The following is a 13,996-nucleotide window of genomic DNA, read 5'->3' on the forward strand; positions in this document are numbered from 1 at the left end:
TTTTTAATACCGGTGTTTTGGGTTTTTTTCTTTTTTTTTAAGCCACAGCTACACATCTACTGTATTAAAAATAGGAAAAATTGTTCATTTGTATAATTTATAGTCTTACCTCCTCCTCTGGTGGCTTACAGGTGTGCTGTTAATTTTTAATTGGTTATTTTTGCTTAAAGTTTATGAGTCTTTATGATTCCAATTTTAAATGTACGGTCCTGTGGTTTGAAACTAATGTATCAACCTAAAAAACCCCAACTGCTAAGGGTTTTGTTTGTTTTGTTTTGTTTTCTTCTTCAACTACGTGTACTTGGACTTTATGGTCATGAATGAGCCAAATCTTCTGGATGGGGCCTGGCTCCATCACCATGGTGAGTTACGGGCGTGTGTTGACCTGCTGTTCCCAGACATGTTGTGAAGGATCCGTGCTGACTCGTTCAGCTGACGTGCGGAGAAGGTTGACATCTGCCTAGAATTAGACAGCGGTTTACGTGGAGAGGTGCATCGGTAAGGTTTGTTAACGTACAGCCTGCTTTAATCAATTAATTGAGTGCTTTAGTAAGAGATTGCTGTTAACTTTACAATCCGGTTTATTAATGGAAACCCAAAGTATTACAGCCTTATATCAAAGATGGTCTTGAGACGGTTTCAGACTGAGGGTAGTGCAGTGCTTCTAAGAGTCTTTGCAACTAGAGTCCTATTTTCAGTTTTATTTTTATGCATTTTTGTTTGCAAGTTGGAAATACTTCCAAAAATCTATAGGCAAGTTTATAAGTAAATTGTCTCAGGCTTGTGTGTGAAATACATTCCTGTATATTTTCAGGAATGTTGCTTTGTTTTTTATCTTACCTTTTTTTGGTGATACGTAGAAGGGACCTGACATTCCGTAATCAACAAATATGTAACGCTCAGCTAGACTTTAAGAATATTTAAGTATAATTTACATTTTGTTATTCTGGTGTTTTATACAATACTTTGTTCATGTTCTTCAAAATGCAGCCACTATAACTTGATAAGTCATTGCACTACTAAAGCTATTTAAAATTCTAGAAATATAGTAACCTTGGTTTCATTTAAAAAACCTTCAGTACAGTTTGGAGCCCAGAAGTGTTTGAACGTGTTTCCAAACTGCGTTGAAAAGACCACAAGCTGGGTCTGTTTTTCAAGCACTGCTGTGCTGGGTTCAGCTGGAGGGTCCTGGATTCATGAAGTGCTTTAAGATCTCAGCCTGAACCGAGAATCCAGTTCAACAGAATAAATCCTTGCCGGGCTTTCTTAAAGGATTCAGTGTGATATTAAGAAAGCAACCAACCACACACACACACAGACTTTACACATTAGTTCTATACATTTTTCCACACATAGTAATTTTGCACTGTTAGTAATTCCCTTCTCTTATCCCTGCTCCCTGTCTGCAATTCTGAAAAAGCTTATTAAAATATTTTTGTAAACATACTGTCTGCATAAAAAAATTCCTGAGTTTTTTTGGTCAAAACAGCAGGTAGAGTACTTCTGCTTCCAGAGGATGCGACAATCCCCTCCTGTTGTAGCAGTGTGGTTGTGACTCCGTTACTGCTGCGGGGATAAACCACAGGAACAAAACACCCTTCCCTGACTAAACGCTGAACCGTTTCTTTCATTCCCCTAACACAGGGATGCTCTCGCACCCTTCTCCTGGAACGCTTTCCCAGGGCAGGCACAGACCAGAGCTGCTGGAGGGGCCGTGGGTCAGCCCGGGGAGAAGCGGGCATCCTGCACGCTTTAATGTAAAGGCAGCAGCACATAAAGGAGGACGGCGAAGCGAGCAAGCGTGGTGCTGCCTCCGAGGGCAGCCAGGACCAGGGTTACAACTGAATAAAAAGGTAATTTTTATTTCTTAGCCTGAGGCTTGGTAAGTCCCTCCCAGCAAGCCCCCGAGCGCCAGGCATGAGGTTTAGCAAAACACTAGGGGGGTCGGGTTGTGGGTTTTTTTCCTCTTGGGATCTTTTCCCTCCTCAAAAGAATTTCTAAAGCTGAAAACCGAACAGCCCTCCCTCCCCCTCTCTCTCCACACATACCAGAAGGGATGACAGTGGGGGAGCCCAGCTGCACCCTGTTTTTTTGGGCCTCTGCAGCTTCATCGTCTCCAGTCTTCTCTTGTCGCTCCGGGCAGAAGGCAAGAGCAGGCGAGGCAGGAGGAGGGAAGGGCATTGGTTTATTTGAAGCCAGTACAAAAATACATAGGCACATAGAATCATTTTTTGCTATCAATCATCACTGACTGACATATAAAGCCTGCCATACATTCAAATAAAAAGGTCACCCTTTTAATCACTAAAATGGTCATTTTGTAAATAGATTCTATATAGAAAAAATTTTAGTCGATTAATAGCATAGAAAATACTGTTGTAGGAACTCTGTCTGCTTTCCCAGTGTATACAATACCATCCAGACCCTGGCACTGAAGTGTGCCTGGTTACAAGCAAAATAAGCTTTAAAAATATTTTACCTTTTGGACAATAAATCTAACCAGTAGATTCAAAAAATAAACAAAAAAAAATATCACAACTTTGACAGAATCGACATCCTGACTGCAAATGCCTCAGCACAGTGAAGTTACAAAGCAAACGTGGCAAAAAGTGATTTCCAAATATTTCTGTTCAAGTGAGCAAGACAGATGCGCAAGCCTGGCCGGAGGATGGGGCTTTGGTCCGGCACGGCACCACTAACGGCACGCGCCAGAGCGGATGGACGCTGCAGGGACCAGGGGCAGCCCAGGACTGGGGTCTGCCAGCCCCAACACCGCTGGGTTGCTGGGAACCAGTAACTCCATCCAGAGCTGGTCTGGGAGCAGCTCTGGGAAATTTTTTCATTTTTTCCAATTCTCCAGGAGTGGGGAGCCTCACTGAAGGGCAGCCTGGGTGCGAAGACCTGGGCCCCGGCACAGCTGGCCAGACGATTCCGGGGATGGGATTTTGGAGCAGGCGGCAGCTTTGCCAGCACCCTTACAGAAATTCTCGGTCAGTTATAAAAACTTCAGTGTTAAGCAGTTTCGCCAAACAGCAGTTACATTTTTAGCAAACATCTTCCAGAAAGTAACCAAGAAAACAGCTTCTACAGCTGGCTTAGTTTGTAAGATGTATACAAAAAACCTCTTAAATACGGAGTTTTATGAACAATTTTTTTTAACTGAAATTACAAACAATCCTTTTTAAACCAAAAGACATTCCAAGGAGAGACCTAGAAAGAAGTGCTGTGTGAAGACAACCTTTAAAAATCAGTTAACAACGCCTGACATATTAAAACCCCCGTTCTTTTAACGGGTCACATACCAAAGGCGACTTACTATGTTAAAAAAACCAAACTGCGGGCCAGGGCTCAGCCAAAGCCGCTGTGCTGGTGCTGCCATGCGGGCACACGCCACAGGGGCTCGGCGCCGCGGGGACGAGCGGCAGCGCTCGCAGAGCCACCCACCCCGCCGGCCCCGACAGGCACGAGGGCGACCGGCGAGTTTCCTACTGACTCGCCAAACCACCACGATTGCCACCCCCGGCGCCCGCCCCGTGCTGGACTGGGGAGGGGGCTGCAGGGGCGGGAGGGGTGGCCTGTGCTTCACAGCTGATTTTCTGGAGCCAGGGAGGAGGCTCCGCGTCCCGGGTGGGATGACGGCAGCTCTCCCCGTTGGAGCCAAAACCCACCAGCCCCGGCACGGCCAGCAGCCGGGGGCACACCCCGCTTGGCTTTCCCCAATCCAAAGGTTTCTGACCCCGGGGTGGGCCGCGGGAGGCTGCCGGCCCTGCCCAGCTCACCGCTGGCGGGTAAAACCTTCACGTCGGGAACGTCCCTGAGCCTCGTAAAAGCAGCCTCGGGTGGAAGGAGAGGGGCCAATGTTTGCAGGGCTCTTGGAAACCAAGGAGAGGAAACCCAGCTTTAGAAGTGGGCTAACGTTAAAAAAAACACAAACCCAGGCCAACGAACAAATGTAAGTTCAGCGAGCACGGAGCATCCAACAACGGGGCTTTGGCCCAAAGTGGGAGCGTCCTGCAGGAGCGGCTTTGCCGGGGTTCCCCTCACCCCAACGCCGCAGCTCCGCTCCCCCAGGGCCAGGGGGGCTTCACCTGCCCCTCGGGGCCGGGTACCACGGTCTCACCTTCCTGCAGCAGCTCGTGGCCGAGGGGCCGGGCTGGGGGAGGCCCGGGGCAGAGCCAGCCCCCGCATCCGTCCCCGGTAGCCGCTCCGAGACCAGACGCAGCCGAGGACGCGCAGGGCAGGGCCCCGGGAGCTGACGCAGGCCTCCGCCATCCAAACGCGTACGCCGCTTGCGCCGGTCGCTACTGCCAAATCTCAGCGTGATTAGAAAACCATTAATTCCTCACGATCAGACTTAATTAGACGTATTCTTCACCGTGCAGTCAGTTATCTTCCCAATAATTTGTAAAGGCAGCAATCTAGGTTGTGCAAATTAAGAGCATCGCCGCTGCTCCGTGGCAGATGTCCCGGATTCCTTCCCGCATTCTGCCCGTGATCAGCTCAACAGAAATAGGTCGCTTCCAAAAAAAGCACTTCCCTGGTCACACAGAGCTTTTTCCTTTAATATCCATCTTGATGCCAGCTTCAGACTGCTTGCTCGTTTGCTCCTCCGTGAAAGTGATGTAGGAGTACACCAGGCTTCCAGCAATACTGCAAAACAGGGTCAGGGACGAGGAGGAGACACCCCAACTCAGAGCCACAGGAGCGACTGCGCGCTCGCCGCGCGCTCCGGCACGCCGACGGCTGGTGTCACTCCTGCGCCCTTTGCGCCAGCACCTTTAATAGCTATATAGACCTGGCCTGGGCAGACACAAACACCACTTGCCGAAGTCAAAACCACGCGTATGCCGGTGGTCGAGGATGCATTGCAAGCATCGATTTGCAAGAAAATTCTCTGTTTTCCTCCTAAGATCAGGTATTTTGTTTAATTTGTACCCAAACGCTTGCGAGCCTCGGTCCCTAGCCTAGTGCTGGACCTGCTCCATCCCTGAAGGAACCCTGCTGAGGGCCAGGAGAAGAACAAGGAGACTTTTTTCACCACACAGAAATACACCCCAGACCAGAAAGGAGACTTTTTCAAAAGCTGTGCTAAAATTCCAGGCAAAAGAAACCAAAACACACTTTCTTTTGCTACCTTAATTATATAATTTGGGTACGCAACTCTGCGAACAACTTCATTTTGCTGCTAAAATACGCTCGTGCGTTCTCCTGGCTTTAAAACAACGCGAGTCTGTCTGGGGCTCCCCACGGGGAGCTGTAAGCGGGGACCGAGCGGCGCTGCCGGCGGCACAGGGCTCACACCGGGCTGCGAGACGTGGGTCAGCGCCGCGCCGGCTCCTCTGCTGCGGCACGAATACCAATCCCGTGGGGTTTTTTTTGGTTTTTAATTGAAAGAAGCATTTAGCCCGCCAAACCATCTCAGTTTCATGGCAATTGTCACTTGCAGAGCATAAGTAACTGCAAAAGCCCAACGTTCTTACCTGATATTTAGACCAATGAAGTTCGTCCATGTAAAAATATAGTCTCCTCCAAAAAACATCCCAATATAGGTTATTAAAATATTCTGCAAAGGAACAAGATTTGAGGAACAAGAGCACAAGTTTCTACGTAGCCTGAGACAAGCCCATGCTCCACGCATTAAAGCGACATGGAAACGGGAAGCCCCGGACGCAGACGGTGTGAAATGGGCAAGCGGTGGCAATACCGGACGCCAAGTGGCTGGTTTGGGAGCTGCCGAGAAACGCGCCCGGACCGCCGGGCTGCGATGCTCCCCCTCGACCCCAGACCAGCCTCAGCCACCCACCGCCGGGCTATAAACCCAGAATAACGCCCAGGAGCGCCCGTCTGGTTTTGTAGCAACGGGGCTCGTTGGGCCAAGGTGACCCGGAGGATCGTGGCTGTTTCTGGGCGTTTCGCACGTCATTAGCCCCGAGGAAGCCAAATGCACGAACCACCGTCGGCATCGCGCGTGGCTGCTTGCTGCAGCTGCCGTGCGAACATGCACAGAGTATCTCTCTACTCCAGGCAGCGGAAAAAAAATAAATAATAAATAAAAAAAATAATCCCACCGGAGCCACCCTCCCCTCCATGCAGTGCTAAAAACAGCTAAAGCCGCCGATTATTACGGGCCCCAAGCAGCGATCGCGGCAGTGCTCCTGGCCGGGCGGCGGCCCCGGGAGCGGGGAAAGCACTTACTTACCTTAATGCAGCCAACTATTGTAGTTGTAAGAGCGGAATTATACTGCGTGCAAAGAACCGTGGAGTACATCAAAATAAACCTGCAGGAGGAAGAGCTGACATCAGGCTCCAGAACGCGCGTCGGGCACTGCCATTCACCTCTGCAATCTCTCCCCCTCTTTTCAAGAGTGGTTAAATAACCACGCGGTGGTATAAATACACCACCGCTTTTTTTGGCTAAACCTGCACTGAAGCAGGGTAGGAAATAACTTCCAGCTGCCGTAGGTCTCAGAAACGGTGGCCCGATCAGGAGTAAGGATTTATTGCTATTTTTTATCCCAGAATGGCTCAGGCCACCAAACTGCGCTACTTCTGGAACAGAGACGCCTCCCCTGTGCCCAACCGCCGGTTTCATGGGTGCACCCCAGCCCTCGGAGGCAGGCAGCACCCGCCGCGGCGGCGGGCATCCTTACCCCATTACACACGACAGCGTAAACTGCACGACGAAGAGCGTGTCTGCCCAGCCCTGGTACTCCATCGCCTGCAAGAAACACACCCCGGCCCTTAGAGGAGGAAGAAGCGCAGCAATTCACAGCAAGACAAAAAATAAACCCCTGATGTCGGCTTTCACGTCACAGCAGGAAAACAAAACAAAACGGAGCCCCGTGTGACATCCTGGGGCTGCGGGAAGGCTGGTTGTCCCCGTCAGCATCGCCCCCGGCCCCCAGCACGCCCTGGAAAAAGCACCGACTAACAGTCCTGCAAGCGGGAGGAACCAGGGAAGGCATTTCCCAGCCGGCCCTCATCCAGAATCACCCTCCCGAGAGCCCTGTGCCGCGGCTGCGCTCGCCCACGTCTTGTGCATGGAAGCTGCCGGCAGCCGCGGGCGCCGCCGAGGCCCCGGGGCTCGCGGCGAGGCAACCCCAGCGAGACAGCCCTGCTGCCGCCACCCTCGGCGACAGCCCTCCGGGCTTCCCGTGTCTGCAAGGGACGTGGAAAGGTTTCGTAATTTCCGGGGGGAAGCTCAGAAAAGCCCTCGCCGGGCACCGGGGTGAGCAGAGCAGCCTGCGCCACTCGGAGACGGTGCTGCCAGAATGGCTAAGGGCGCTCCGGATTTCATGGTAGGGCTTCTTTTGCTGTCTGTTTGGGTTGGTTTTGTTTGTTTTTTTTAAAGTTACACTTCCTGCAGCCGGACCCACATCTTTGCCCGCTGCAGGTCTGGGGATGACTCCAGCAGCAGGAGACGATCCGCGGCGGGGACGGGGAGGGTGCCAGAGGGTGGTGCTGCTGGCCAGGCTGGGGACACGGGTGGGAAGGAACCTCACGCAGATCAACCAGGAGAAGTGCAAAGTCCTGTCCCTGGGGGGGAACAGCCCCAGGCACCGGGACATGCTGGGGGCAGCCGGCGAGCAGCTCTGCAGAACAGCCCCGGGGTCCCGGCGGACCCCTCGCTGACCACGAGCCAGCAACGTGCCCTTGCGAAGGAGGGGGACGGTGTCCTGCGCTGCGCTGCACCACGCGTGGCCAGCAGGTCGAGGGAGGGGACCTTCCCCTCTGCTCAGCGCTGGTGAGGCCGCTCCCGAGTGCTGGGTCCGGTGCTGGGCTCCCCAGCGCAGGAGAGACATCGACATACTGGGGCAGTCCAGCAAAAAGCCACCAAGATGAAGGGACGGGAGCATCTCTCCTGCGAGCAGAGGCCGAGGGAGCTGGGGAGGATGCTGAGAGGAGGGAGCCAGGCTCTGCCGGTGGTGCCCAGTGACAGGACCAGGGGCCACGGGCACACACGGAGACGCAGGAGGGTCCCCCTGAACTTTTCCAGTGCGAGGGTGACCGAGCGCTGGCACGGGTTGCCCAGGGGGGTGGTGGAGTCTCCACCCTTGGAGATACCCAGCACCCGTCTGGACACGGTCCTGGGCCACCCGCTCAGGACCAGATGAGCTGCGCAGGTCGCTGCCAGCCTCAGCCAGGCTGCGATGCGGCGAGGGGGCGAGGGCAGAACAGGGTGATGGCTGGTGCCCCCGCCTGCCCTCCCAGCGGGACAGGGACTGGCACGGGGGAGAGGAGGGCTGCCAAGCGCCCGGGGACCCGGCCAGGCGGCTGGGACGGTACTTTCCAACAGGGAGGCGGAACGCCAGCCCGGGGGGACCTTCCTGCAGGCAGTCCATCCCCTTCGTCCCCGGGAGCTCCTTGCGGAGCTTTGCTCACCACCGTCAGCACGCCCGCTTCTGCCCCTCGCCAAGCGTGGCGTGACAAGGCATCGTTACCTTTGATGCTTGTTAACGAGCTACAAGATTTAACACATCCACAAGCGCGAGTATGGTGGGAGGCTTTCCTATGCGAACCCCTCTCCCCAGCACGGCCCCCCACGATGCAGCCCCCCAGCCCCTGCCCGGTGAGCCGTCCCTGCCAGACGCATCCAGCTGCACGCCCTTCACAAGAAGGTTTTTCATCAGGCTGCAAACGTGGAGTTTCCTGGCAGCAGCCCCAACAGAGTGCATCTTTGTCTGCCTCTGGCTGCCAGAAGCTCGGCTGGGGAAAAAGAAGTTTATTCAAGGAAAAAAAAAAAAAAAAAAAAGATTTCTTCACAGGCTGCACAGAGGCTGCACAGGGCAACGTTTTGCTCTCCATCCACCAGCTCCTGCTTATAAATGAGCACTTTATCCCCAGATGTATCCCCAATCCGCCCTTTGTGAAGGGCAGGGTCTGAGCTACCCTCACCCCGTGCGGTCGCTTCTCCTCGCTAATGGCAGCTCATTAAGCTCAGCCACTGCTTACCGTATCTGTCAGCAGGGCATTAAGCTCCTAAGGAGAAAAAAGCCGCTGGGCTCTGCCTGCCTGGGCACAGCTGGGGGGGACAGGGGTGTCTGCCGGGGCCGCCGGCACCCACAGCAGTCACCCACGGGGGTCTGGGTGGGCAACACCTCCAGCCTTCGACATTTGCCTTCCCTGCCCACGGAGAGGGACGCCCGTTCGCGCGGGTGCGAAAAGCGAGTGCTCTTGCTCAGAAGAGCCGATCGGGTGTGGAGCCGCACCGAAGCCAGTGTAACCATAATAATACAAATTACGTTTCAGATACACGGAACCGCATGTAAACCAGATCATGCCCTGGTGGAGCAGCACGGGCAAAGCGACCTGCAGAGCAATTCAGCATAACCACCGCCCCAGCACCAGGGAAGCACCGAGCAGAGTTTGAAGAAGCCTATTTATTCTAAAAATACTCGACTTCTTAGTTTTAAATAATATTTGGTTTCACTTATTGCTCTCGCACTTCCCTATTCCTCAAGCGTTACAAAAATGCTTGAACGGAGCAACTCTGCGGATTTAAAGACTTACAGGTTACGCTACCGTCCTTTGCCCCCGCCTCCTCCCTCAGACGCTGCGTAGCGCGCGTTCGCAAACCGCAAACGAACTACTTTGCAGTTTCACGTCTCGAGTATTTCCCGTTTTACGCAAGAAGGCTAAGCTACAGAAACGTGCATGATAACGAACAGCAAAACGTTCTAAGCAACCCATTTTGCCCGTAAGGTATCGTGCCGCTAAAGATATATTTTGGGGCGGGAATCCTACCTTTTGCGCGTCTCCGGTGAAGTAGGCAATGGTCAAGGTGGGAAGGATCATAAACAGTGCGTTGTAATAGAGCAGACCGTATTTTCCCAGCTCCTAGAAAGAAGAAACACCTGTGTATTTAAGTTGGTTCCAAACAGGAACATAAAACCTTATTCATGTCGCTACTGAAAAACGGGCCTTGTCAGTCAAACCCAGGTGGGATTCTCAGAGACAGAAGAGTTGGAGAGTTGGTTTTTCATACACACGTGTGTGTGGTTTTATTTATATATATATATAAAAAATTTATATGTATTTTTATATTTATACACACACACACACATATATATAAAACCAGACTCAGGTGACGAGCTTGCAATGGGCTTTATGGTCACCATCAATCAAAATGCTGTTTCTTTGCTGTCACAAGGGACCGCGGTCGTAACCGGCGCAGGGGCACGGCTCCAGCCCCCGCCGTTTGGCACCGCTGGCACCAGCAGCGGCGCAGCGGTATTGCCAAACCTTCTGGACAGGAGATTTTTGGGAGAGTGACGGGGTAGCACCGGGCGAGCCCCCCTGCAGATGTAAGCTGCTGCCAAACCACGCGCAACGCTGCGGTGCCCAGAAGGAAGCCGAAGGTCAGCCTACCTTTGAATCCAGCTTCTGTTTCACATAGGCACCGTTTGCGGCTGTTAAGGCATCGTTAATAAGGATAAAAACATATCCTTCCAGATCGAATGCCAAGTCAGCACTGAGAAAGGAAAAAACCGTCAGTTAAAGCTTTAAGCTGTGCAGAGTGTAACACTTGCAAGATTTCTTCCACCTCTGTATAGCCAGTAAGTCGTCAGAAAAAGTTAATTGTGCGAGGAGGGACTGGGATTTGGGTCGGTAAAACATTCTTTCCTACTAGAGGGCATGTCTGAGGGTAAAAAAAAAAGTCAGCATTTACTTTCCCTCTTCTTGGGACATACGGCAGCACTTTATTCACCTTGGCTTTGCTGGCTGGCCCGCACAGGGACCCGTCAGAGAGAGGAGAGGGGACAGCAAACCGGGAGCTCACCTCGCAGCTACGAACGCACCGATGATCATGGCAAATACTGTCATCTGAATACCCCAAGAAAACTTCTTCCTGAAAAAGAGAGGCAGGAGGACACGGCCGTCATCCAGGTAAATCTTCACTGAAGTCTCGAGAGCGATGTGGAGAACGGCGGGGAGAAGCCTTTCCTCCCAGCACAGACAGAGGCGGGGGAAAAACCCCAAGCAAACCAACCCGTGCGAAAGCAGCATGTAAAAGCAAGACATTTTTAGACAATTATCTGTGATTTCACACAAAACCAAAAACAACTTCGCGTCGATGAGGTGCAAGTTTATGGAGCGCTACAACTCCGCCCGTCGCAGAGAAGGGTTCAGCCGGGCACGGGGCGCTTGGCACCGCACGGGGTCCAGCCCAGCGCCGCGGTGCCGGCCCTGGGGAGGGGGCTGGCGGCACACGGTGTGAGCGGCTTTGGGGTCTCTGCAGGCGCCCAGGCAGAGGAAAGCCGTTAGCAGGAGCGGACGGGCACAACACCCTCCCCTTCCAAAACTGCACTGCACAGCCAGGCTGCTGCAAGCGGAGACAGAGCGCAGCCCTCGTCCGCCTCGCACCCCGTCTCGCCCGGCTCCCTCCGGGCAGGCGCGCGGGCGGGAGGGAGGCAGCGGGGAAAGGGCTGTGCTCCCGGCAGCCGCTTCCTCTGCCCACCCTCGTTCCTAAAACCCAGCTTAGAGCCAAAAGCCCCGACCGCGCGGATCTCCGACGCGCAAAAGCGCGCTGACACGCTGCACGTCGTTCCAACCCCTTCAGACTTCTGTAACTCTGGCGGGCGTCCGTCACCGAGAGCCCTGGGGAGAAGGGGCTGGGAAGACTCACTTGAGTAAGAATCCTTCGGCAAACATTGTAAACAGGATGGAAAACCTTCGCAGGACGGTGAACATCGGCAGGCTGCAAGAGGAAGGTTCAGTAGGGTGAAAGGGCTTCCCCCGCACCGGCACTGCCGAAACGCAGCTCGGTGGCCACCCACAGAGCAACGCCCCGAGCAGGCGCCGGGAGAAGGGCTCCGGAGAGCGGAGCCATGGGCGAGCCTGCCAGTTTCCGTATGGAAACTCTGTTACTCCCACACCCAAAAAGGTATCGCATATGCCAGATCTTGTCAGGGTGGGGGGCCCCGGAGACGGTCCCAGATCCTCACCCACAGTGGGTGAGGGCCAGACCCGCGTCCCTCCCTCCCCACTGGGGAAAGCAGTTGGAAACACGCACGTGGCTTATTTTAGCGTGGGCAGAGGATGAACTGCATCGCCCCAAGCGGCTCCTGCTCGGTCACCCACACCCCTGCAAAGCCTCAGGGCCCCGCAGCAGCTCCCCACAAACAGCAGACACACCCCCCCCCCCGACCCCGTCGTACACCCCCCGGTAGAGAAAAGCCATCCGTACTTCAGTTTCTTTGTGCTGAACAGTCCTGTGATCTGGTTCCCAAAATACAGAAGAGGTAGAGGAAACGTCTAGAAAATTGTAAGAGGGATAACACGCTGCGTGAGTGACCGGAGAAAGCCAGGGAGCCCCCCAGCAGCTCCCTCGTTTTATAAATAAATATGAAACTACTTCCACCCCGTGATGGAAGCGCTCACACACACACGCGCGCGCGTCCCGGCTCCTCAGCACGGAGCCGCTCCGCGGCCGCAGGCTCCCGGGCAGCTCGCTGCTCCTGCGCCGACGGGCACCGGCGCCCCGCTGCCGAAAAGCCCGTGGTGCCCCCCATGGGCGAGGGGCTGGGGCAGAGACCACCGCCCGGCCTCGGGGCGGGGGAGAGGTGTGCGGGGAGGGGGCTAGGTGCCCGATGAGGGGGGAAGGTGCCCGGGGAAGGGGCTTACCCGCCGGGGGACGTGCCTGTCGAGGTCCGGGAACTTGACCACCCGCAGCGCCTTGCCCGCCCAGAGCACCGCCACCGTCGCCAGCATCTGCAAGAGGGTGGAGGTCAGCTCGACAGCCCCCCGCGTGGGGGGTCGGGGGGGAACCGAGGGGGACACCCCACTCACCTGGCCCAGCCCCACGCACAGCGAGGAGGGGAACCTGCGAGCAGAGAGCAGACATCAGTGGGGGGACCCACGTCGGGGGGGGGCCAGCAGCCACGCACCCACCCCTCCGTCCGTGAGTACGGGCAGGGGGAGAGCTGTGGCTCCCAGCCCCCAAACCTGCCGAGCCCGCAGCCATGGGGGGCACCCATGGGAGGGAGAGGCACACACGGGGCGCTGGCAGTGGAAAGGGCTCCCGGTGGGGGGTAGAAGGAGGGGGCGTGCATGAAGGAGGCCCAGGCCCACAGCGGGGGTGAGGCAAGGGGTGTCAAGGGCCCTCAAGGCGGGGGGGGGGGGCATGCATAGGGGTGCCCGGCCCCCAAGGCGGGGGGTACCGGGAGGGTGCCTGCTGGGGCACGGCACTCAAGCGGGAGGGGGGGCGGGCGTGCACAGAGGTGCCCGCTGGGGCACGGCACCCCAGGGAGGGGTGCGGGGGGGGTCTCGCACGGCGGAGGGGTGCGCGCTGGGGGGGCCGCGCCGCAGTGAGCCCCCGGGAGGAGGGGCGCAGGCCGTACCCGTAGGTGGTGAGGACGCTCTTGTTGACGACGACGATGAGGAAGGAGCTGAGTCCGTAGAAGGCCGCCGCCAGCAGCTTGAGGCAGAGCGTGAGGCCGGGCGCCGCCATGCCCCGCTCCGCATCGCCGGGCGCGGGGGCTCCCGCGGGGGCCCCCCCCTCGGCCCCGGCCGCCGGGCGTCTGCGCGCCGCCGACATGGCTGCGGGGGCGTGGCCGCGGGCGTGGCCAGGCGCCGGGGGCGGGGCCGCGGCGGGCACGGGAAGGGGATCACGCGGGGGTCTGGCAGCGCGGGGGCGGGGGGCGGGGCATTGCCGGGGGGGGCTGGTGCGGGGCGGGGGGCGGCACGGGGGGGGCGGTGCGTGAGGTGCGCGCTGCGCGGGGGCGCGGCGCCGGGCGGGGGTCGCTGCGGGGAGAAGGGAACGCGCCCCACCGGGGCGGGGGGTGCACAAGCAGGGCCGGGGGGCGCAGGGGGGTGCAGCCTCCCCGCCCCCCCCGGCGCCGCTGTCACCCGCACGGCCAGGCGCGGGGCCCAGCGCCCTTGGCGGGGGGGGACGGCTTTGGGCGACTGGATTTTGGCTCCCGGCCTTTCCCTTTCAGAGGCTGACTCCTCCCGCCCTGGGCCACGTTCTGCCAAGCGGGAAAAATCCCCAAATCAG

At 56.4% G+C, this 13,996-nt stretch overlaps 1 protein-coding gene across 1 annotated transcript; it reads right to left on the minus strand.

Moving 5' to 3' along the window:
• Positions 1 to 4,541: 4,541 nt before the first annotated feature.
• SLC35D1 (solute carrier family 35 member D1) lies at positions 4,542 to 13,537 on the minus strand (the record flags this gene model as incomplete). The annotated part of the gene is made up of 12 exons (XM_082003092.1): positions 4,542 to 4,650; positions 5,481 to 5,563; positions 6,200 to 6,278; positions 6,651 to 6,718; positions 9,745 to 9,837; positions 10,369 to 10,471; positions 10,781 to 10,849; positions 11,627 to 11,698; positions 12,188 to 12,255; positions 12,625 to 12,711; positions 12,790 to 12,823; positions 13,341 to 13,537. The coding sequence occupies 12 exons, from the start codon at positions 13,535 to 13,537 to the stop codon at positions 4,542 to 4,544; spliced, it is 1,062 nt and encodes a 353-aa protein (XP_081859218.1).
• Between the last annotated feature and the right edge of the window lie 459 nt (positions 13,538 to 13,996).

The sequence above is a fragment of the Phaethon aethereus genome, assembly GCF_964289735.1.
Source record: "Phaethon aethereus genome assembly, chromosome: 8".
NCBI classification, from domain to species: domain Eukaryota; kingdom Metazoa; phylum Chordata; class Aves; order Phaethontiformes; family Phaethontidae; genus Phaethon; species Phaethon aethereus.